Genomic DNA, 24765 nt, shown 5'->3' with positions numbered 1-24765 from the left:
TCATTTGGCCTTATTAAAAAATGGGAATATTTTGAGCCTTACTTCGGCCTGCAGCATTGGCGAGCGAATCAAAAAGAATAGTAAAGGACAAAATGGAGGATTCAGCAAAAACGACAACTGAAAAGATGTCAAAATTTATAGAATCAAATTGAAATGTTAATTAATTTTAGATGATAATTTCATAAAATTAATTTAAAAATTAAATTATTTAAAACTATATATTAATAAAATATCATTTAACCTTTGTATATAAATTATATTTACCCCATAATATTAAAAATCTAATAATATATTATTTTGGTTAACAAAGAAAAATTACGTTTAAATTTTTAATACGAAAAACAAAATAACTAGATATTTTCGTTCCTGATTGTATGTTTTTAAGTAAAAAATTAATTACAAAATTATTCTTATCATTGTTTGACATAATTTTATAGTGTGGAGTTGGTTCAAATTTTATAGAATAAATTAAGTTCTCCCTAGAAAAAAAGTCTATATATTACTTTTGATTAAGGAAAATACACATCACGCGTGGTTCACGCGCTAGCTGCGGCGGTCCAATGTAAGCTATTCCTGCATGATAAGGAAAATCAATTTCGTCCTAAAGTTTAGCTTAAGTATCAGGCATTTGAAATATTTCTGTAAGTAACGTTTTGGTCACCAAAATTTGTTAATGAATGACACGGTACTAAGTGTTATTGCTAGAGTTTGACTGAAATCGAATTTGTTTGAGTTTGAGCTCGAACTTAGTTCGAATGAATTAGCCTATGCAAGCTCAAGCAAGTTCAAACCAATATTTTTGAGCTCGAGTTACTCGTCAAATTTATAAATTAAAAATTTTGATACAAAACAATATCATTTTGATTAATATATATTAAAACGACATCATTTTAATAATGAATTTGTTAAAAGTTTCAGTTTGAAACAATTCGAATAGAATTCTAACCAAATTTGAGCTTAATTTTCATGAGTTTGAGCTCTACTATATACAAACCAAATTGAGTTTAAGCTCAACTCAACTCAAATTAGGCCTTAGTTATTGCCATTTGCCAGGGACCAAAATTTTAGAAAAAATTTTTATTGGACTGAAAGAAATGTCACCAAATCTAGCGGATAAACTTTGATTGATGACAGAATATCTTAGCTGGTGCATTGAACCACGCGCTGCCTGGACGACGTGCGTGCATGTCTATAGAAAATTCCGGACAAAACAAGGAAGCAAAGCGACCATCGTTATTATATGCTTATCTCCTAGTGAACGATCTGTAAACTCTGTAGAATTGTGACGAAGGCTTCGTTTTGAATGTGATTATTGATTAAGAACAAGTTTAATATGTAGCAACTGTTGTATTACTTAAGGAATTGTAAAGTCAAAGCCTCCTTCAGAAAAAATGGAGCTGAAACCGGGTTTGTCAGCTTTAGTCACTGGCGGTGCCTCTGGGATTGGTACTTTTTCATCTCAAAGTTTCGCTACGTCTATTTTGATTGATTACGATACTTTGGTGATTGATTGATTTATCAGTTTTAGATTTAATATGTGCATAAATGATAATGCAGTTCTGATGATTTTTTTTTTTAGGAATTTGGGTTTAAAATATAGGGTAATTTTCTTTTTATAATTCAGGAAAACCATGAATCCACTTAGTTGACTCAAGTTTAAAACTGAGCTTTAGTGTTTAAACTATGATAATTTTGGTGGTATTATCTCCATTTCAAGAAATCATAGAAGGAAATCTCTATCATTAATGTTTGTGTCAGAGAATGTAAAAACTCTTTGGAATTTAAATTTTCAAAGCATATTTGTTTTTTATATTAGATCTTGTGATGTATGATTGTTCAGTTATTAGTTTGGTAAAATGCTGCTTTTGAACATGCAGGTAAAGCTCTAAGCTTAGCTCTTGGAGGGAAGGGAATATTTGTAACGATTGTCGATTTTTCTGAAGATAAGGGAAAGGAAGTTGCAAGCCTTGTGGAGAAAGAAAATGCCAAGTTCCATTCTAACTTGGGATTTCCATCAGCTATTTTTATTAGATGTGATGTCACCAACACCAGTAAGTATACTGTTTCTTTTTTTTTAAATAAAGTACAAAATTCAATTTTCAGTGTTGCATTAGCTAAACAGGGCTTTGGCTCGTATATACCTCTGTAAATACAAATTGTGCATATTCTTCTACTATTGCTCACTTTCCTCATTATGCATGTTTGCATTGATCCAAAATAAGTAGTATTGATACCCTTCTGATATTTATGTGATTCTATATGCTATGAACAGGAGATATAGCTGCTGCATTTGAGAAGCATGTAGCAACATATGGAGGGTTGGATATCTGTATCAACTGTGCTGGCATAGGCAATCCTATTCCTTTCCATAAGGATCAAACTGATGGAACACATTCATGGAGACTCACCATTGAAGTGAATCTTAATGGAATTATTGATTGCACTCGTCGAGCGGTATGGTTAAACTTTGGCTAGCCTGTCATGTTTCACTCTCTTATGAATGCTCTTGACACCTTCATATTACCATAAGTAGTTTGCTAATTATTGTGGTCTCAGAGATTTCTAGACTAGCTTTTTCGCACATAAGTATTTATTCTATGGTTTTGTTGGATGTTAACTCAAGCTGCTTTTGTTCTCAAGCCTCTTTAAATCTTCTATACTTTTACCACACAAGCTATAGCCTATCCTTACTTCTAATTTTCAACGGTTACCTTTTGTAAGTTTATTTTTCTGGGAAATTTGTATAAAAAGTTTAAGTTTATGCAATTTGTGCTAGATAAGTTGCAATCTCCCCGTCCATCCCAGGAAAATAAGGTGTCTGATTAATTGGAGACATTAAGGTTTCACTCCAATAGGGGCTTATATTTTATAATAGGTTAACTTGTTGAATATATATGGTAACTCTGAGTAGTCATCTGTTGTTTCTTAACAGATTGGAATTATGCAATCTATGAAAAAGCCTGGAGTGATCATAAATATGGGTTCATCATCCGGTCTTTATCCGATGTATGCGGACCCTATCTACTCAGGCTCTAAAGGTTTGCTGTCTTTTATCACTTTATGTTATCAAATTCATTGCTTTTCTTTAGGCATCAACATTGTCAAGTAAAATCCTAAAGCATGTACTTGTGTATGTAGAGTTTGGTACTTACAACATTTGTTCTTTCAGGTGGGGTTGTTCTATTTACCAGATCACTGGCTCCCTACAAACGTCAGGGAATTCGTGTCAATGTGCTTTGCCCTGAGGTAATTCTAATTTTGAAGCATTCCGGCGATATTTTCTAGTATCATGTTTGCCCAATATTTTGAAATTTCTGGTTGTTAAGATAGTTATATGCTAAATGGACTTGAGTGCTAGGACTGTATTTGGGCTTTGTGGATATTCTTTCTGCAGAATATTTTTTGTTTTTGTGGTCTTATGATGTTAAGAAGGCTACAAAGGTGACTTTTGGTCCACCAAGTTATGTAGCCGTCATTTTCTTAACTGGGTAACATCAAATATGTCAGTCAACTGTAGTTTTTGGTGTCTGTTGGCAATATTATATTTCTAAGATTGATTACGGAGCCTAACTCTTTGTTGAGCATTTAATTTTGTCATATATAGTGCTTGAGTTTGCTATTATGGTCTTTAATTCATCTAGTCATTTTACTTAATGCAACATAAACTGTCTAATGCTATTTTTTGGTGAGTTCATGGCTTTTCATGTGGCCATACTATGAATTTTGATGCAGTTTGTTCAAACTGACATGGGCTCTAGAGTGGATCCTAAATTTGTTGGTTTGATGGGAGGCTTTGTGCCCATGCAAATGGTGGTGAAAGGTAATTCTGCATGTAAATTTTATTCAGGGCAGTTCTAATTATAGTTTTTTATATTCTTTGTTTTTTAAAACAAGTGGGTGGAAGCTGAAGTTAAGAAAGTTGATGTTCTTTAGTGATGACATATTTATCATGCATTGATCACATATCTTCAAATTGGTGACTTGCTGCTTGATTGCATATATCTGCTGAACATACTAATCAAAGTAACCGCTTTTAACATCAAGTGCTCCACAGAAACCCTTTACCCAAAAGCTACATCTTCAAAGCCTTTGTATTCACCTGCCACTCTTAGATTTATTGTCTTTGAAACTTAGAGTTAAAATCAGTGCATTTATCAGCTTTTGGTTGCATGGAAGGTGGGTAGGAATGGGGGGGAAGAGATGAAGTGTGAATAAATCTTTGGCATACTCTGTCAAGTGTTTTGCAGGATGTGAACCCTATCTATTAAAATCTTTAAACTTGGAGAAAAATATCCGGCTACTTTCTATTACTTTTTGGGTTCTTTCCATACCTTATTTTATTGATGCTACTAATAGAATGTGCTTCATGTAAGTGGCTTTTTGGTTGTAAAAAATTATTCAAAATCTGAGATAATTGGCCAATTGGTCTTTCATTTTTTCCCACTTTTTTTTGCAGCTAAATATAATCATCTATATTTTTAGGTGCTTTTGAGCTTATTAGCGATGAGAGTAAATCTGGTTCATGCCTATGGATTACAAATCGCAGAGGCTTGGAGTATTGGCCCTCCCCAACTGAAGAAGCAAAATACATGGTGCGTTCTTCAAGTTCTACGAAGAGGTCTTCAGTCATCATCCCTTTGAATCTTAACCTCCAACTTCCACATAGTTTTGAGAAAATGTGAGTAAAAAAATTGAATTTTGCTTTTCTGTTTGGTGGTTGGTGATGGAAATATAAGTGGAACTGAAGCAATGCATTCAGCTTGTCATTGGTTTGATAACATGAGTTTACAAAGTGAACTGAATCTGGCAATGGTACAATAATCAGTAATTTCAAATATGAAGCTCTGCATTCTTAAAAATGGCCACCATACTCTTTCATTTTAGAATAGCTAGTTCATTACGGTCGTCTTCTCTTCAAGTTGAAAATTCTTCAAGTTCTCCTTAGGATAATTCATTCTCATCTCAAACCATATTATCTCCAATTTTAATTCATCATAATTCAAATGGTTTTCTTTTCTAGTATAATCTGAAGTTCTTTCCATTGTCCTACTCTCACTCTGAAAGATCTGATGCATATTCAGTGGCTAAGTTCTTTGTGAAATACATGAGGAGAGTTAGATGAATGAGGTGACTAATTTAGATGTCAGTTGTAAAAAAGATGCTGATTATGAAATTTTACAAAGTTTTAGTGCTTTACAAATGGCAAGTAAAAAGTAGCTTAGGTGGGTTGATTAGCAAATGGCACAAATAATATGAAATGTGCAGTTTCAAATGCTCTTGCAGTTGTGACAGTCTGTTAATATTCTCGATATGGTGCAGTCACAGTCATGCAAATGTACAGATATAACTAATTTTGCACACACCTCATGCATCATATTATTAACCGTTTAAAATTTCCAAATCTTTAGCTTTATCATATATTTGTTGCAAAGATGCAACCATTTATTCAAATTTGTGTAGTTTTCTTGGAGCTTGGTGGTGGGAAAGTAACATGCTTATTAGTACTTGACAGTTGCTGACAACTTAATTTTGATTATGCTTTCCAGAGTTGTTCACACCTTGACTCATGATTTTCGAAATGCAACCCGCAAAGTCCAAGCTCCGTTGAGATTACCTATTAAACCAAATCATGTTCTCCTCAAAATCATTTATGCTGGAGTAAATGCTAGCGATGTAAGTTTGACTCTTGAAAAGAATTATTGCATTGCTTTTTCTTTTAATTTCTGGTCATAAAGATCACTTTTTTTGTTTCTCTCTGTCTTCCTCAATTAATTGGATATCTCTAAAATGTAAAGTTCCTGAACAGGTTAATTTCAGTTCAGGTCGTTATTTCTCTGGCAACAAATCTGTCAGCTCTCATCTTCCATTTGATGCTGGCTTTGAGGTGCATAAAAATTATGTTTTAAATGTCACACGGTTTGACGATGCTACCTAATTAGTAGATATGCTATAGTTGATCATGTTTTTGATAATCATGTAAACCTAGTGCTACTTATGGTTTACCTTGCAGGCAGTGGGTATAATTGCAGCAGTTGGGGATGCTGTCATTGACTTGAAAGTTGGCACTCCAGCTGCCATCATGGTTTTTGGGGGCTATGCGGAATATGTCATGGTATCCTGTCGTTGTAAACTTCTTTCAAGTTTTTGGGGGCTATGTTAAATAATTGATTTATTGCTTGAGTTATTTTCATAATAAAGTTTATTGATTATGGATTTTATCCCTGAATAAGGTTCATTCCAAACACATCCTTCCTGTGGCCAGACCAGATCCAGAAGTTGTTGCAATGCTTACTTCAGGACTAACAGCGTCAATTGCTCTAGAAAAGGTAATGTTCTACATAATTTCCAATTCTGAGTGCTGATTCTCTGTGTGCAACATACAAACACAAATGAAAGCCTTCATTAAGCATACATTTCCCTTCTGACAATTTCTGTTGGGACGTTTAGGCTGGACAGATGGGATCTGGGCAAAGAGTTTTTGTTACTGCTGCTGCCGGAGGGACTGGGCAATTTGCAGTCCAGGTTTACTTTCAAAATAATTATCCTCTCATAAATGTTTTACTTTGTTCCACTAAAAATATGAAATTTTCTTTGTGCCTATCCTTATTCTAGACTAATCAGGTCAGCCATTTATTTTCTTTATTTAATAAAGCTGTTTAATCTTGTGCTATGTCATGAGTAATCTTTTATTTTTACATTATGTTACATAATTTTTTGTCTTTGACAGTTAAATATTTGAGCTTATATACTTTCTCTAGTCCTTTTGATTTATCTCTTGTGCACCACATTATATATATAGAAAATGCTACAATTGTTTTCAGAAAATTCTAATGAAATAAAGTGATACCGCAATTGTAAAAGATTTATATTGTTTGTTAGAGTATTTTCCAATCATTATGTGTAATATATTTTTTTCTCAGTAGGCATGGTATATATACATGGGTTACTATGTTTGAGGACTTTAGTGATTTAGGTGAGAGAAAAAAAATTACCATGCTTTTTGAGAATGGAGGTTGCAGTTGTAACCTAGGAAAAGGTACTTCTTATTGTAAATTGCAGAAGGTCACTTTTACTTCAAGACAAATGAGGTTCTATGGCTTCAATAGAAGGTCACTTCTACTTAAAAACCATGAGGTTCTATGGCATCGATAAATTTATGACTATACTTACATATTAGGTCAGTGTCATTGTTGAAGACCTGGCATATTTTATTGACCAGCATATGCCTCTGTTCATCTCGTTATTATTTTTTTGGTCACTGTCAACCTTGATTGCTGTAAACTCGAGTCAATGCTTCTGCAATTATTTTCATGGTTGACCAAGAGTTTTAGTAATGAATTGCTACATTTGCAGCTTGCAAAATTAGCAGGAAATACAGTAGTTGCAACTTGTGGGGGAGATAAAAAGGCACAGCTTTTGAAAGACCTAGGAGTTGATCGTGTCATAAATTATAAAGCTGAAGATATCAAATCTGTATGTAATTTTTGTTTCAGTTTTTTTTTTTAAATCTTTTTACTGTTTTCTGTTATTGGGAGGGTTGGTCTGCTGAGATATATCAATGTTTTCATTTTTTGATGCAGTGATTTAGTTGATTCGAAAGTGGGGATCAATTAGGCACTCCTATATAATTTTTTTCATAGGCTTAAAGAAATGTTTTTTAAGCCTTACTAACATGTGTGCATGCTGTGTACACTCATTATCATCACAAGGGGGAATATCTTAAAATCACAAGCAATATTTCAACTTAACCGTTATAGGATTTTAAATATATTCTCTCTGCAAAGTTAGAATTCAATTGGGAGGGAGTAGCTAAATTGTTTTTATTTTATTTATTTATTTATTTTTTGTTGTGAGGACTAGTCTTTTGTCTAAATTTTCTAGTTAGTGTCAAATGCCAAGAAATCACTGATTTCTAATTAGGCACTTCTGTATAATTTTTTTTCATAGGCTTAAAGAAATGTTTTTTAAGCCTTACATGTGTGTATGCTGTGCACATTCATTATCATCACAAGATGGAATATCTTAAAATCACAAGCAATATTTCAACTTAGCCGTTATAGGATTTTAAATATATTCTCTCTGCAAAGTTAGAATTCAATTGGGAGGGAGTTGCTAAATTGTTTTATTTTATTTTATTTTTATTTTTTTGTAGTGAGGACTAGTCTTTTGTCTAAATTTTCTAGTTAGGGTCAAATGCCAAGAAATCACTGATTTCTGTTTGTATAGCTTTTTTGTTTTCTGCTGTTGTGGACACCTGGTCCACTTTTGTTTCTCTTCTTCGTCAGTGATAATGTGCCTTTTGTTTCCTATAATTTCGTTCTGTAGAAGTTCGAAACTTCCAAACAATGTAAGTAGGAACTTCAGGATTTGCTTGTTTAAAAGCACGTCATAGGGTTTGATTCCATATATGAGCATGCTTCGCTCCCATAATAGGTCTTTCACACCCTTGAATCGTTTTTAAAAAATAAACAATGTGATGATTTATACCTTCTTTTTTTATTTTAAATGGTTCAAATCTTGTTTTCCTATTTAGAGAAGCTTATGAGTTATGACTTGGTTCTGCCAGGTTCTAATGCAGGAGTTTCCCAGAGGCTTTGACATCATTTATGAATCTGTTGGTGGTGACATGTTTAACTTGTGCTTGAATGCTTTGGCAGTCTATGGACGACTTATTGTGATTGGAATGATTTCCCAGGTTGTTTTCTCTGAAAATACATCTCATCACAGTGTTATAATGAAGTTACAAGTCCTTATTGTTTATTTGCTATTTACTTGTTTTCTCTGATGTTTCACAACTTCTTATCATTCTTTGCCAGCATTATTGCTGTTTTATTTACTACTGTAGTATGCCATTTCTATACAAAAACTTACACATCACAAAAAGAAGACAAAGAAGAAGAAATTCATAGGTTTCCTGAAAGTTGATAGACAACTTCATTTCGATTAATAGTTTTTACTCTTTCAAGTTTTTATTTTTGGGATTGATCATCAGTTCCCAAACACTTAGGCAAGATTGTAGAAGGTAATCATAGATTTAGTTGGTGGCTGCCTTTGATAAATTGATGCTGGATCAGAAGCATGGAGGTAGGGGAAGGAGATGCACTGAACTTTTGAAGCCCCTTATTAGTAACTAGAATTGCTAATGTTGCAAACTTTCATAGTTTGTCATAAATCAATATTGATGATTTTCCACAAGGTCTGCTGTGCTCATGCCCTTCATATTGTGGGCTAAAAGTAACTTGATATCAACTGCATCTTTACCGACTCGCCTAGAGTCAGAGATGAAAATGCTCTGTATTTTCAACTTTTTTATGTTAAATTATTCATATTGTGACTCTTTGAACATGGTAATATTAATTGGTTGAGAATGTTACATAGATTCCAATTCTGTAACTATATTATTTTGCAGCCAACTTTATGGTGGTTTCTTAAATTTTTATTGCATAAAACTGCACCACATATTTCGTTAAAAAAATGTCATGTCTTCCATATATTAACCTCATAGTCTTGATTTAAGTTAAAAAGATTTATAATATTGAATTCTCTATTTGTTTAATATCTAAAATTAATATCTAGCAACATATATATTCTTGTGTTATGTTTCTTCAATTTAATTTTTATTTTTATGTATGAATTGTTGTTCTTGGATTTGTTCATTCTTTTTGTTCTAGTGCCAATAAATGTTTCACCTTTTTTCAGTATCAAGGAGAAAAAGGATGGCAGCCATCAAATTATGCTGGACTATGTGAAAAGATATTAGCAAAAAGCCAAACAGTGGTATGTAGCTGCTAAATGATGAAATTATGCTCCATTCTCATTGGATATAATTTCTTCAGATGCATTAGTCAAATTTGGACTTCTGAAATTGATGAGATGTACTAGATCATATCTAGTGAAATTTTGCATGCTAGACTGATATTAAAGATTTTACAGCAATAAATGTCTCATATGCTAGTCTTTACTCCTTAATAATAAAAAGGTTATAGTTAAGTCATTTCCGTATATCTAAACTTCTACAAAGAGGTCTTTTGTTTGAATATTACTATACCATAAACTAAGTCATAACCACAAAAAGGAAAAAGGACAAAAGAAAGTCGGCCTCTGTTTGGATCCACCATGTATTTATCACATAACAAGTCCACCAAGTGATTTTGGTTAACATATGACAGATGTGTTTGGCAAAAATAATATTGTGGGGCTATTTCCATATAGCTGAGTCTCACATTTTAGTTGTTAAGATATGGACATCAGATCCCTTGTACCTACTAGTAGAATATCTTCTGTGGTCTTTTAAAACATTGGATTTCTCTGTATAGATGTTTAAAGTTGCTGATATTTTTCAGGCTGGTTTTTTCCTGATACATTATGGTCACCTGTGGCAAGAACATCTGGACAGACTCATCAATCTTTACTCTACAGGAAAGCTTAAGGTAATCCTCATTGGCTTGTGGTTATGGACTGTGCATAATAATGTCTAAGATGATGGCAACATAAGGTTTTCATTATTATCTCAAATAAAAAAGAATCCTATTTCAGTGTGTGTGTGTGTGTTTCTAATATGAATTTATCAAGACTATGCATATAGATTATTGGAGAATTATTATATATGTGTATTTAAAAAATAAAGAAAGAAAAGAAATTTGTTTTAGATCATGTTAAAAATTTTATGTCAATATCATCTATACATATAGGGTAGGCTATAATAACTTAAATTTTTTATTTAATTTGAGTCATTAATTTATAGCCATCAAAAATCAAAATTTAACTATTAAAAAGGTAGTGATATTGCACATAAAATAAGTACTTGTAACTTTCCATTCATCAACCCTCCGATTGTCTCAAATCAAAAGTTGAAAATTTAAATCACCATTTTAAGTAAAAAATTTAAGTTGAGATAGTCTCTCTCTCTCACTTAACACAAACACACATAGGCTGTATATATACATACACACTGAAATATCAACTGATTATCCATCTATCACTGGAATCACATGCAAAATTTTATGATCAGAAATATAATAATTAATAATTTTCTTTCTAGAATTTATATGTTAGTGCCTTGAAGGCTAACCTGTGAATATTTCTTGTTGGGTTATGTCAGCCAATCTGACAGATTTAATAATGCAATTATAAGATATATTTATAGTGTTGCATGTAAATGCTGCTATCATTTCCAAAAAGATGGTCAGCTTTTATATCATTTGCACAATTGTATATTTTTTCAACTATAGAATACCAAAATCACCCTTGATATTGATAATATTGCTATTTACTATACTGTAGAAACATAAATGTGATAGATGTAAATTGCTAGTGTCTTATGAACTCGTTTTCACATTATTGACACAGATGGCTACAAAATAATTGTCCTCTGTGCAGAAGTGAAGTTTTAGCTTTCCATTAAAGAGTTCTGCGGTAAAAAAGTGGGCTGATTTGTTTTGCTTTTTTATGCCTAATTATGACAGATTTCCATAGATCCAAAAACGTTTTTAGGTCTTGATTCTGTCGCAGATGCAGTGGAATATCTTCATTCTGGTAGAAGCGTTGGCAAGGTGTGTACTGTACTTAAAATTATTTCTATGCCCGTCTTCTATTTAGTAATTTACTTATTTCTACTCTCTGCAATATGAGTGACTTTTTAACTTCGACGAAAATTTGGCAGGTGGTTGTCTGTGTAGATCCAACTTTCAGTCAACAAATGGCAAAATTATGAGTAATAAACTTCTGCCAAATCATCCTTTACATGCAATTCTTATTTCTTGATACAAAACAGTAAGTACAGGGAAATTCAGATCAGGCTTTACTGTATACATATCCTTGTCTTTCTTATAGTTGTTCTGACCAAGTAGCCACTAATAAATGTGTGTGTCTAGCAAAAACAAAACTTTGAATTAGATGATAACAGTGGATTTACGAAGTTTGAGCCATAAAATTGACACTACTATTACTTCTTGAAATAATCTTAATCTTCAGTTCTTTCTTTGGAAAATATGCTTTCTTAGAATTCATACATTCACCCCATTATTGGTTTCTTATATGCATAATAACGATGGAAAAAGATGCCTTTCCATGACTAGTATTCATTTCAGGATTCTAGAGGTGCAACAAGACTGAGTATTCTGGTGCCCGAGGGTATCATCTTGATTTAGCAAATTTCACTTTCTATTCTATAAGACATCAGAAGATATCCTCCGGTTTACAAAATACACTAGACTTATTGCTTGTCTATTTCTGCAATGCCATACTCAACTTACTGTCATTTTATTTTTTTATAATCGGGGTTATCGTCCCTATTTGTCAAATGGGTAAACCCAAAATACAGTACCTGAACCCAGTCTCAACTTAATATCATTACTAATCCCAACTCACTGCTATTCTCTGAGGGAATGTAGCTATTTTCTGCAATCACAGCTCATAAAGTTGTTAAGAATAACTAAAAGGCCAGTCCAAAACTTAGAGAAAGGAGACTAGAGATTACTGCTACAACATTATCAGCTTACAAAATTTTACATTATTGTTTGAGCTCTCACATGGCTAACTCTTATAAACCATGTAAATTGCAGCATTCACACAGAATTTTAATCTGCAAATATAGAAAAAAACCTAATGAGCTCTCTCTGACCCTGAAATCCTAGCTGCCTCCCTATGCTCTCATCATGTAATAACATTGAAAATCCAAACAACAACAGCAATGGTATAATCACCACTGAGCATTCGCTTCCTCCTGGAATTTACGTGCATGCCTCTCAGCTTTTGCCCGCAAAGACTCTACCTCGTAATTGTATCTTCCCATTGTCCCTTTCAATGTCAAAAGCTTCGTTTCAAGAGCTCGCATCTCCTCTTCGGTGCAGGATTTCTCAAGGGTTACTTCTTTGAGCCTCTTTGAGTCCTTAGACTCTTCAAATTCCAGTGTGAGGCTCATCAACCGGTTCAACCTAGCACGTAAAAATGCAACATGCATGCCCAATAACTCAAAGCCCTTTAAGGTTTTGTCCCAAACCTCATAATCAGCTCGAGATGTGAAAAGGCTACAAGCTCTAATGGCCTCTGCAATATTAACAGTCTGGGTAATTATTTCAGCAGCCAATTTACAGTTAATGCTCTTCAGAAGATGGTTATGCAAAAAGGAATTTTGAGAGCAGCAGAGCTCATAGTATTTAGTCCTATGGCGATCAGAGAGCTCCAAATCAATAGCTGAATCATTCACAAGAATGGTGAAATTGTCGATGCTCTTCACTTCTTTAAAATTACCGGTGGATTCTGAAGACTGAAGCCCTTCTGAAGTGTTAAAATCAAGATCTACACTTCCATTCTCAAATTGATCTATAGCATGCCCATTAGTGGTCTCTAATGCCATCAGGCGGCTGTTTTGAATACTGTCTCGTATAGAACCTCGACGAGAATTTAAGCGTTTAGCCCTTTTCTTGGATATCTTTTCCTTCTCCATCTGATTTTGTATTGTTGCTTGAAACTCAACATCCAAGGGAACTGTAAAAAAATCAAATGAATTTTTTAGTCATTTAGAAATAGCAACAGAGCTAAAAGCTCTAGTATTGAAACAAACCAGACTTTAGCGGTTCTGCTTCAGCATTTACATTTGGAAATCCATTTGCTCTCACTATAAACACCTAAATAAATGGAGAACAAGATGCAACAAATAAGTTAAGACTATAAAAGATTTAGCAACTACTTCAAACAAAACTTAATGCAATTAAAAGTAGGCAAAGGACCAGAAATGTGAGGCATAGCAAAGTAGGCAAATGAGGAACTAAAACAATTACTAATGATGTCAGCAATTTTTAAGACAGTTCCTGATGTATAAGCATAGCAGAAAGATTTGAATGGTACCTTAAACCTTAAAGGTGCAATCAAATGAAAAACTAGAACATCAGCCTCATTTAGTCCATTTGAATCACAAAATGCCTTCCAACCGCCGCTCAGTGCTGTCCTTTGTGAAATATAGTTTACTTTATGCTCGCCCCCCTTTTCATTTTCCAGAGTAAATACTGAATCATTCTTTGGCATATGTGATTTGCAGAATCGCATAGGAAGATGCTGTCACCATAGAAGTTAGAAACAAATTAAGCTCTTCAGTACTGGCCGAACTATTGTTTTCTTAACTTTGGGGCAGAATATCAACCCTACCAGCCAAAACCCATGAGTAACATTTGACTTAACCAAAGCTTTACAAAAGCTTGGGAAGGTAGCTTCAAGGTTAGCTCGAAACTGTTCTGCTCGTTCTATTACAGGCGAATGAACTTTGGTATGATCATAGAGATCATCAACCATGGCTCTCTTCCGTCTACAGCTTCAGGTATATTACCAAGGAATCAATATAAGAAATAACAGCATTTAAACCTTTCAGAGACTGAAATTAAGGCTATAAGAATCAAAGGTAAAAGCACAGACCTTCTAGACTCCTTTAAACTTTCATATACTACCTGTTAAAAAATTCACAAGAAATTTTCAATTAACTCATTATCACAATTTATAAGAAAAATGATTCCATATAAACCATTTAATAAGTTGAAAAAATTTATGACGGAGAAGTAAAATAGACACTAGGTTATGTAGTATTTCAAAGACAATCTATGAGGACTACCAAGCTTGAATCCAGTTAGCCAGTTCAAGAACAGTACCATATAGGATTGATTACAAAGTCAATAATAAATCCTTGAAGAACAATCAAAGATAACACAGAACTAACGCAAGAAAAAAGAAATAAATTCTTGATGACTGAAGGAAAACTAAGAAGACAAAAGAAATAAAAGAAAGCAGCAAGTTTATATCAGGCCTTTGTTTAACACTGAGACAGTTACAATTTCTAAACCTATAAGAACTATATATGAGATAAAAAGAATTTCAAGCTTTGACAGGTTTGTTATCAGTCCAGGAAGTCTTGGACTTGGGTAGATGATTTTCATCAATTGATCCTCCATATGTCAATGTCCTCGTTAAGTACATAATATTTGGTATCAGGAGTTTAGGACAAGCTCCAAATCTTGGGTTGCAAATGAGGCACCTTGATCAGAAGACAGTGTAAGAAAATGCACAACATGTGAGGCCATACTTAGCTTGAGTTAGAACAACACGGAATGGTCTCTAAAGGTAAGGGCTACCAAGGGTAGCCTGCAGGCATTACAAAAATGGAACTCTATTTACGTGCATGTATTCTCTTTTATCTCACTATCAAGGTGTTCAAACTCTTAAAGCAGTGGCAGCCAAGCACATGGTAGTCATTGCACAAATACCTGGAAATTAGCCAGATAAATCCATGATATGGGCTCTCAGGAATAAGCAAAAGGGAAATAACTAACTTATTTGTGTTTGCATGATCTTCTTCTCTCGCCTTAGAGGCACTCAAAAGACTCTTAGAGCTCTAGACTAATTCTCAGGCACGTTAAACCCCAATTCTAGAGTCACCTGACGAAGGCAGGAAAAAACCCTGGAGGCTGCCCCAACAGTTTAACAGCAGCACAAAATGGAGAACAACTGCCAAACTGAAATACATCTAGAGCACCAAAAGGTACAAAACGATACCTAATACCTAATACAGAAGCACAGTGGCCTAAACCTATGCAGGGTTATCACCACTTTGACAAACTCAGCATCGGGTTTCATATAATCCCACTTTCCAGGCACAAAAATGCCTCAATACTGATAAACCTTAAAACATTGCAGAACAGAAAGTATTGAAAAAACTATACTTTCACAGGACAAAAACGAAAAAAAAAAAAAAAACAAGGACAGGAGATAAACCCTGTTAATACTCTTAAACGTAAATTATGCAGCACAAAACCCCTGATCACTGAAAAGTATCACCGGAATTCGTACTCACTAGTTCAGTCCTGAAGTTTGGATCCGGAGACATATCACAAATCTGAGTAAGCTTCAGCTCGCTCTCAGAAGACTTCCTCTGCTTATCAATCTGAAAAAGAAACGAACAAATAAATTTAAGCCAAAACATGCACGAACAGGAAAAAAGAGACAGAAAGGGACAACCGCTGGATAAGAAATAGTATCCGAGGCATCTTCTTTAGAGAGAGAAAAACGAGGGGGTGGGGCTTCTGGGTCATCCATATTCAGCCTCCTCTTCTGAAACCGAAAACTGTAAAGTCCGAAATGAAATCGGCTTTCAAGTTTCTTGAGTTGGGTTTCCTGTTGTTTACCCGGTGCTCCGTTTCTGTCCTTTTTAACCAATTATTGTATTACACCAATGACAATAAAACGAGATAAAGGTGGGGAGTTCCGGACAGGTTGATTTACGTTGTAATGTGTAAGATTTTTGTGTCTCCTTAGCGTTATCCGAAATCTGTCGCTGAAATTTTACTGTTTCATTTATTACATTAATAATCCCATTAAGTTGCATACTTTTAACCCAACAAAAAATGTGCATAAATAAATAAATAAAAGTTCAAATCCTGAAGTTTAAATCTAATTATTTCTAGTTGAAGATGGCAAATTGTTAACAGTGGTTTATTTAAGCTTAAGAAAAACCATTCCAGTGTCATTATGGAATATGCAAAAACTTCCTGAGTAATCAGGTTTTGTCCTTTGGCTTTTGGGTCTAATTTTAATCATAAATTACAGATAATCTGTCATATTCATAGTCACTCAGAAGCTTTTGGAATCCTGAAATGAGTTGAAGCATCATCAAAGTATCTTCTTCCTCCTTTAACATTTGAAATGTCAGCTTTGGCATTCCAAATTCCTGTCAGAGCACATAATTAACAGGAAGCAAAGATTTGGAAGCCCTGAGGCCCGATGAGCAAATGGAATTAAAACTAAAACTTCAACTTCATGTGGGAATAATTGTGTTTGAGTATGGCAATCAGAGAACTTCTGCTTCTTCCATAGCATAATAATACAATATACCAGCGACCTTTTAAAGCTAGCAATCCAACAAAAAATAGCCATTATCAGAAGAAAACTCCAGCTTCAGTATGCTCAAAGTAGCCAGTAACTAAACACATTTCAGTTTTGTTTTTATTAATCTTATGCCTTCGTCTCTAAACTATCATCTGAAGCCCTTCAAATAACATCTGAAACCAAGCAATTTCAGTTAACATCAACCGGCTTAAATGATTATCTGCTCTTCAGGGCATAACAGCAGGATTTAACAATACTGTACAGAAATGGTTTTTTTTTTCTCCCCAAAAAAAAATAAAAAAAAGATATTTGTGAATTGTGAGGACCCATAGGCAAATTTTCTTAGCCATTGACGTCGCAGAATTACTTAGGAGTTGATAATCCAAACTCATGGTCAATCTTCAATTGTTTTTTTCCTTTTCTGTGGACCAGATTCAAACAAATGGGCGTTTTGATTTGGAAGGTACTTGCACACGCTTCACACATTAAATCAGAACGACTTGAAAGAATTTGAGAAATTGTTTCTTGACTTTGGAAGAATTATCTCCGCCTGTGGAGAAGATAAGATACTAAAAACTCTTCAAATTAAGGCTATATCTAAATTATTCGAAGGGCATTTTAAAGCAAAAATCCCTTCAATGGAACAGAAAAGAAGGCTAATGTACAGTCGATTTAGAGATTTTTTATTCCGAATGTGAAACTTTTCTCAACATATCCAAATAAACAACAGCAGTAAAAAGAAGGTAGTCAGAGCACAAGCCAAAGTAATTTCAAACGCCAGCCTCTTGCTCATATACTAACTGTCATACAAAAAAGATTTTTGTACAACGACTATCTTACAATTTACATCTGCTCCTTAACTTCAGATACTGATGGCACACCATATACAGCACAAGGTTGGTTATCATGACGCTGCTTCTGGGTGATATATATTCTACCACAGGATTGGTTTATTAACTGACATCCTGTAGCTCAGCAGACATACAAATACAGATCAGTCCTTAACAGTTATTTCATTCTATAGATATGATGATATTTCTTTTGCTATCATGTTTGTACACTTCACGCTGAAGGATTTAGCCACAACCTAAAGACAAGTAAACCATGACCGACCAAGCTTTCTCCAAAATGTCTGAAAGGCGTCACTGATGAAGCACACATTGCTGCCACACCTCACTGATTAATAGCTTTATGTTAATAGTCTCTAGGAGCTTCTGAACAAGCCAAAGAAAACCAACTGCAGAGTTCCTCCAGTATAGCCTTCAAGATATCATAATTTTGATCGACGGTTGCATTTGAAACCACGGGAAGGTAAATTTCTACGAGAAGAGGCAAATGGCAGCCGGTTTGCAGAGCTAGAAAATCTAATATCCCAACCTTCAACATTCTTAGGAACACAAACATCAAAGAGGATTTGGCCAAGAACACTGTGTGCATTGATTCTTGGGGGGGAAGGCATGTATATTGATCTTTCATTGCCTTCATCGTGTAGAGACCGAGAGTCTTGACCATTGTGATGCTCTGCTGAACTTGGCAAGAAGAAGTGATCGCTTGGCCCAACTGCAACTCTTCTGAGGCTCCGGTTTGAGTTAACTGCTACTTTCTGAAGGTCACAAATTAACTCTGATATCTCATCATGCATACCCTCTATGCCAGCTCCTTCCCCAGGTTGTCGGACTCTCCGGGAATAAACTGACATAGCCTTCTCAAGCAAACTAGTTACAGCAGCCCTGTATTGGATAGGATAATGCTTATAATGACCTGAAGAAAAATAAATGCATTGCATCAATCAAGAAGATAACATACATCCTTTGATCTAGAATCAGAAATCAAAAGTCACAAACAAAACAATAAAAAATGAAAAAAGCAAGCATTATTCAGAAATGAGAAATGCTTATAGCACATCCTGTAATATTGAAGATAACATAAATCAACGACCATGATCTAATAGAATCTTTCATTGACCAAATAACAAGATATCAAGCCCCAGTCTCTGAGGTAGAATCTCACATCATTACAGAAAATGAAGATGCCAACGGACGACATCCTACTGAATTCAAGATCCCACCAAAACTTATTTGCCAAAAATCTTCTATAATCTTTTTGCATGGGTCTACACATAAATAACATGATCTTATGTAACAAATCAACTAGCATCAACGCCCTTGGTACCAGTTGACAGGCAAGGACCTTTCCACCTTCTTGATTAATCACATGAATGAACTAGAAATCATGAATTCCAACTTCATCTACCAGAACCTTTTAATCAAATGTGGAGTAACTGAGAAAATGCCTAATGTCTACGGCACCCAGAATTCAGCATATTAGCCTGCTTACACATTTTGCATTTAACTTTAGGCACTTTGTTAATTGCATCACGCATTTAAATGGAAACACTGGCAAATAGTCAAAACAACAGTTCTTAATATCCAACATATTAATTACCTTAAATGCAATAAATAGCTATAACAAGGTCTAAATGCCAAAATGTTACCACATGATTATAAAAGCCAACAAGTGGGCTTGAGAGTTGAGACAAACCTATGTGAGGAGAGCCATTCCATGTTACAAGCTCAATATCACCCCCAAGTTCTTGTATACGCTGAGTGAAATTAAAGATAACTTGCAGTGGTGCATATTCATCATTCTCTGAGCATAAAAAAAGAAATGGAGCCCCCAGGTCCTCCGTAAGATACAGACAAACGTCAGATCAACGAATAGGGAAGACTTAAAGACAACTTAAAGGGACCATAAACGAGATAAAAACTTACAATGGAAGAGTATAAAGTATGCCAAAACTCAGAACGTTGACACTCAAACCTTGTAAGACATAAACCATCTAGACCAGAAGCAACCCCTTTTGCAATCCAAGAGACAATCTTTAATGGTCCAGGAATCTTTTGAATAGTGGGGTGAAGACCAAATCGAGCACAAAAATCACTTGTAAAATCTATGGGACCTGAATCGTAGATGTGTCCAGCAAGGCAATGTCTGACCAATCGACTTTCATCCTTCATAAAAACAGGAACCAAAGATTGGGTAACTTCACATGGGTAGTTACAATTAGTAATAAAAAAAATAGTTGCCTGATTACAAAATCACTACTATAATTTGGAACAAGCAAGGACATGGCACATACCGCAGTAAGATGACCATCACATGTTTCCAGAATAATCTGCAGCATCACATGCAGCAAAATTAATTTCTACAGCCGAAAGCATCTCAGAAAACCAAAAGTCTAACAAGAATTTCACATTAATTTACCTGAAAAGCCTTGTACATGCAAGCTTTCGGACCACCAGAAAAAGCCACGAAAACTACGGGACATGGTTTAATCTTTAGCTCCTACAAAATCCAAAAACAATGATGAGTTTTAATTCATGCATCAAAGAGAAATTTTTTCAAAGCTCATACAAGCCTAATCCTGTTTGAATTGACAAATCTAATTTCATGAGTAACTCAAATTTTCACTAAGATTCAATCAGAATCTCACCCATTCGGTACATACTTAGAATCAAATATTACCTCCACAAGCTCATTGACAAGAAAAAAGGCTATCGATGTTGCCCTCTCCGGATAAAACCTGCACAAATTTTGGCAAAAATAACATTTTAAAAATTAAAACAAATTCCGAATAAATAAATAAACAAACAAAACCAAAATAAAAGCATAATTAACAGAGGGGAGAAGTTACGCGTCGAGAAAATGGGCACGAGAGACGAGGGAATTCCATCCAAGGGAAGAGTACAAATCGACGAAACTTCTGAGCCGGTTCTCGTGAACTGAAACCCAAGCGAAAAACACAGCAATTCCACGAAAGGTCGGCTCTCTCCGGCCCCAAAACACAGTACCGTCGCTGTTACTGCCATCACCTAGCATTTCTACCAACGGATTATATGCGTGTTTTGGTTGAACTTGAGCACCAGAGTTTTATTTTTATTTTATTTTATTTTATTTTTTTGAGAAATCATGAGTTTGGTTGAGTGGGTGAAAAAGCCGGAGGTGCCACGTCAGATGAGAATGGATTGGGCTGTGAAACGACGTCGCATTAAGTTATTGGGACTGGTATTTGCTTTCACGTAAACGGGACAGCCATTGAATTAACTTTTGAAATTTGACGGGTTGGTTTCCGGGTGTTTGGTTGCAGGTTTCAGCTGGCATTTGGTTGGTTAGACGTTACTACCTTATAAAAGTCAAATTAACCACACCAAAAAGTAAAACTTCGGATTCAATTAGCCAGTGATCGGCCCTTGCTCGTTTCTTACTGGGAATTCTTCTGTTGGGCGGTCTCCTATGAGCCCAAAAGATGGAGAAGATACAAAGTGGGTTTTGATCAAAAAGCCCATATTATGTTGAGAAACCTCATAAGAGATTTTGAAAGCCCAAATGGAGATGGTGGTTTCTAAACTTTCCCATCTAAATTAATACATGAAGAAGCACAGCGAGAGGGAGAGGGATCCATGCCCATGCCCATGGCATATTGACTTATTGGGCAAGTGATTGATGTCATTAGTTTACCAAGATTAACATCAAAATCAACAATCAGTCGTTTACAGTAAGCATAAGGGGGAACAAACAAACAAATTAAACTTGCTCTTCATTAATAAGCAACATTCCATCCCCCACCACCTCATTTAATAAAAAAATCCTCACCAGATCCAAAGCCAACCCACCACCGGTAACACAGCAACGTGCAACTCCCTATTCCCTTTTTTATTCAAATGGGTCATGGTGTTTAATTTTATGGGTTTTTGACACGTGGCCACGGATCTGGTTGTTTTTTCTGATTGCTTGCTCCGACTTTGATTGCGGACGACAAGATGCAGCAAATCCTGTCAGCTTAAACTGCAGATTTGGGAGGATTTCTTGTACACAAAATTAACCTGAAGTTTATAGCCATGATGAAATTTGGAAAACGGTTATTCGCAATTGAAATTTCCTCTGCTTTTGAGGAATTCAGACGGCCCCACTGTTGCCTTGCCATACAAACAAACTGCAACTGCAAGGCCGGAGTGGCTCAGAGGCGTAGGAACAGCAGGTTGGTGATGATTTTGCCTAAAAGAATCTTATCCTGATATTTTAAACGAATATTCCAAAATTAGCCCCCAAACCCAAAAAGAAGAAAAGTAGCAGAAATAAACGTTCAAAAAAAAAAAGAAAAAAAAAAAAGCTGAAAATAAATGAAACCAACATCAAGGCTCAAACAAAAAACGCCTTTCAGTTAACGCTGACATTTGTATTTCTACCCAGAAACAACGACAAAATATTGCAAATTTTGTCAGGGATCTGTATAATATATAGTTTCTCATTATTATTTTTCATTATAAGAATAATAACCCAATATGAAATTTCAAGCAAAGTGGGGATGGGAGTATGAGAAATTTTAATTTTTATATGTTTGTAGAATAAGAAGCTTCTCTCTTCTGATTAGTATTTGGTGCTGAAAACCAGACTGAGTGAGCAGAATTGAGCTAGCTTCTTATATATATTTAGATAGGGAAAGCTGTACAGTGTAACCATTAACAAATCACCCGACTTGTATAAATTCTGTACCACCCACTGTGACTTTAGCCTTTTTGTCCTTCCGTCTCTTCCTCTCTCTTTTCCATTTCATTGCTTCAGTTGAATCCACTGGTAGCGACCTTCAAGCGGCACATCCTTCACGATGTCATAGTTGTACCTTAAAATGAAAAACAAATTAAAAAAAACATGTTAATGTTTGTTTGTTAGTTAGAATTTGATTCCGTAGTGAGCTATTATGCGCAGAATGAGTATCAGTTCTTATCCTGTGCACTTAAAAGAATTACTCACTTCTCTGCAAATCGTTTCTGCTCAGCCTTCTCACTTGCAGCGAAAAACTCATCGATCTCCACCAGTGACGGCATCCTAGCCGCTGAAACAGCCTCTGCCTGTGCAATTCTACGGGGAGACACTTGCGGCCTATTCGGTTGTGAATCCATTGAGGCTTGCAGTGAGCCTACGCAAATCTCTCTCAACGGACTCGCCTTCCTGACAGAAAACCTAAAATTTGCTTTATAGAGGAAACTGAAACGTAAAGAAAAGAGAAAAAAGAAAAACTGAAAACGACGATTCGTTTGGATTTTCGGTTGATTAATGAAAATAATTGTAAACCTGAAATTTTTGTTGTTTGTATCGACATCCGTTTCAAAGCTGGTAACCTCCCTTAAATAAACGCGAAATTTATTATGATGACTCCTCAGTCCCAACTAAAAAAAAAAAGAAAAAGAATTACAACAAAAGAATTAGAAGCGGTAATTTCTGAAATTCAGAGAACAGTAAGTTGTTTACTTGCTTTTTGGGAGCATAAACACGAAAACAGAGAGAACTAGAAAATATTTCGAGAGAAGAAAAATTTTAAGTTGGATTTTAAAATCACCTCCAGATCTGCGAAACTCAAGGAATCCTTGACGACTTGAAGCGAGTTATTGCTAGAGGATCGAGGAGCGGAGAGGAAAGGAGAGGATGTCACCGTTTTCACAGAAACGTGATCTTTTTTAGGCGCATTGTTGGCTGATGGTTCGTTGTCGTTGTTCACCGAATCGTCCAACTGTTGTGAAGTAAATTTTGTTCTCTTAGAAAGCATGCTTGTGTTTGAAGTCTTTTCTTCTTCTTTCATCTCTTCTTCTGCAGTACCAGAAATTCGTTGAGTGTTCTTAGTACAGTCTCCCATTACTCTGAAAATACTTTTAAATTTGTTTCGTTTTTCTGTTTTCAGGTTTCGAACGAGAGAGAGAGAGCGTGGAGGGAGTTAAAAATAAGGAAATTGAGGTGAGGTGTGGTGTGGTGCGTTAAGATCCGTCGATTGATTCAAGGGTCAGGATTCGTTTGGAGAGAATGTATTTATTATTGTTAATCTCTATGTGGTCCCCAATTTCTGTCAAACGTAAGATGACGGAGCGCTAACGGCGCAGTTACTGTTATTCTGTTACGATGTTGATAAATTTAACGAGCCACTTTTGTCTTGCGGCACCAAACTATTAATATATGTTATTATATAATTAAATATTATTTTATTATTAATTTAAAATTATTTTTTATATAATAATATATATAAATATATACATATTTATATATTTAAAATAAGTATATATAATTTTATAATATTTGATTGTAAATTAATTGATTCATTAATTAATTAATTTTTATTAAATAAAGGACTGTTAATAACATTTTAAGAATTTTTAAAAATATTAAACTATATATATTCACTCTGAATACGTAAATAAATACATATTTAATATATATCATCAAATAATATATATACACTTATTTATATGTCAAAAAATAAGTGTATATAATATTACTTTTTAAAAAATTTTAAAAATGTTTTGAGTGTTATTAACCCCCTTTTTAATTAAAGAAACAATTACACTTCCAAAACTACACATAACTCAACATCCAATACATTTTTTATTCCTTCCATTCTAAAGGCTAATGGAGTAAGCCTTCAAAGCAATATAAATTGAAATAATCTCTATATTGTACAAAAAATTATTTGAAATTGATTTTATAAAAATTTACATGTTTATTGCATATAGGTTTCATATTCATTTTACAAGTTTATTTTATATCTTAAATAACTATAATTTAATTACTATTTATTAAATATAAAATATGTAAAAGTGAATATTTTAAATAAGGTTACACTATAATCCAAACTAGTTCAAATTATATTTTTTTCAATTTAATTTGATTTTGTTTGAAATATAAAATGACTTAATTTAATTTTAAATTTAAACCATTTATTTAATTTAATTTTAAAAAATTTTGAAAGTGCAATGGTAGAAGCCCTAGTTAATAAATACAAGAACAGGAAAAAAATAATACGTAAATTATATGGATAATACAACGAATAATAAAAATAAATTAATTAAA

The 24765-nt window shown here is 34.3% G+C and overlaps 4 protein-coding genes across 8 annotated transcripts; 1 reads left to right on the top strand and 3 right to left on the bottom strand.

Annotated features, from left to right (window-relative positions):
- The first annotated feature begins 1211 nt into the window (after positions 1 to 1211).
- On the top strand, positions 1212 to 11989 carry LOC123227638 (prostaglandin reductase-3). Its single transcript, XM_044652724.1, has 18 exons — positions 1212 to 1446; positions 1878 to 2051; positions 2273 to 2454; positions 2933 to 3038; positions 3170 to 3246; positions 3733 to 3820; positions 4483 to 4678; positions 5547 to 5673; positions 5807 to 5884; positions 6011 to 6112; positions 6231 to 6326; positions 6448 to 6522; positions 7354 to 7473; positions 8567 to 8695; positions 9700 to 9777; positions 10344 to 10430; positions 11466 to 11552; positions 11663 to 11989. The coding sequence occupies exons 1-18, from the start codon at positions 1392 to 1394 to the stop codon at positions 11711 to 11713; spliced, it is 1908 nt and encodes a 635-aa protein (XP_044508659.1). The 5' UTR covers positions 1212 to 1391; the 3' UTR covers positions 11714 to 11989.
- A 464-nt stretch (positions 11990 to 12453) lies between these two features.
- Positions 12454 to 16267, bottom strand: LOC123227639 (B3 domain-containing protein Os01g0234100-like). Of its 4 annotated transcripts, none has more exons than XM_044652726.1 (7): positions 16003 to 16267; positions 15839 to 15928; positions 14410 to 14441; positions 14146 to 14302; positions 13849 to 14055; positions 13565 to 13628; positions 12454 to 13488 (listed from the first exon to the last, which is right to left on the bottom strand). In XM_044652726.1, exons 1-7 carry the CDS (start codon positions 16078 to 16080, stop codon positions 12701 to 12703), a joined length of 1416 nt encoding a protein of 471 aa, XP_044508661.1. In that variant the 5' UTR covers positions 16081 to 16267; the 3' UTR covers positions 12454 to 12700. The 4 variants fall into 4 exon arrangements, with proteins under 4 accessions (XP_044508661.1, XP_044508660.1, XP_044508662.1 ...); XM_044652725.1 differs by having other exon boundaries at positions 14146 to 14308; positions 16003 to 16266; XM_044652727.1 differs by having other exon boundaries at positions 15839 to 16266.
- A 1264-nt stretch (positions 16268 to 17531) lies between these two features.
- On the bottom strand, positions 17532 to 20828 carry LOC123227717. Its single transcript, XM_044652834.1, has 7 exons — positions 20564 to 20828; positions 20395 to 20452; positions 20134 to 20214; positions 20009 to 20044; positions 19641 to 19880; positions 19411 to 19552; positions 17532 to 18630 (listed from the first exon to the last, which is right to left on the bottom strand). The coding sequence occupies exons 1-7, from the start codon at positions 20746 to 20748 to the stop codon at positions 18140 to 18142; spliced, it is 1233 nt and encodes a 410-aa protein (XP_044508769.1). The 5' UTR covers positions 20749 to 20828; the 3' UTR covers positions 17532 to 18139.
- A 1413-nt stretch (positions 20829 to 22241) lies between these two features.
- On the bottom strand, positions 22242 to 23634 carry LOC123227718 (cyclin-dependent kinase inhibitor 7-like). Of its 2 annotated transcripts, none has more exons than XM_044652837.1 (4): positions 23267 to 23634; positions 23002 to 23096; positions 22681 to 22878; positions 22242 to 22549 (listed from the first exon to the last, which is right to left on the bottom strand). In XM_044652837.1, the coding sequence occupies exons 1-4, from the start codon at positions 23558 to 23560 to the stop codon at positions 22480 to 22482; spliced, it is 657 nt and encodes a 218-aa protein (XP_044508772.1). In that variant the 5' UTR covers positions 23561 to 23634; the 3' UTR covers positions 22242 to 22479. The 2 variants fall into 2 exon arrangements, with proteins under 2 accessions (XP_044508772.1, XP_044508771.1); XM_044652836.1 differs by having other exon boundaries at positions 22681 to 22890; positions 23267 to 23633.
- Between the last annotated feature and the right edge of the window lie 1131 nt (positions 23635 to 24765).

Source organism: Mangifera indica, chromosome 10 (genome assembly GCF_011075055.1).
Source record: "Mangifera indica cultivar Alphonso chromosome 10, CATAS_Mindica_2.1, whole genome shotgun sequence".
NCBI lineage: Eukaryota > Viridiplantae > Streptophyta > Magnoliopsida > Sapindales > Anacardiaceae > Mangifera > Mangifera indica.
Note: the sequence above shows the minus strand (reverse complement) of the source record. Positions and strands in the feature narration are given on the sequence as shown.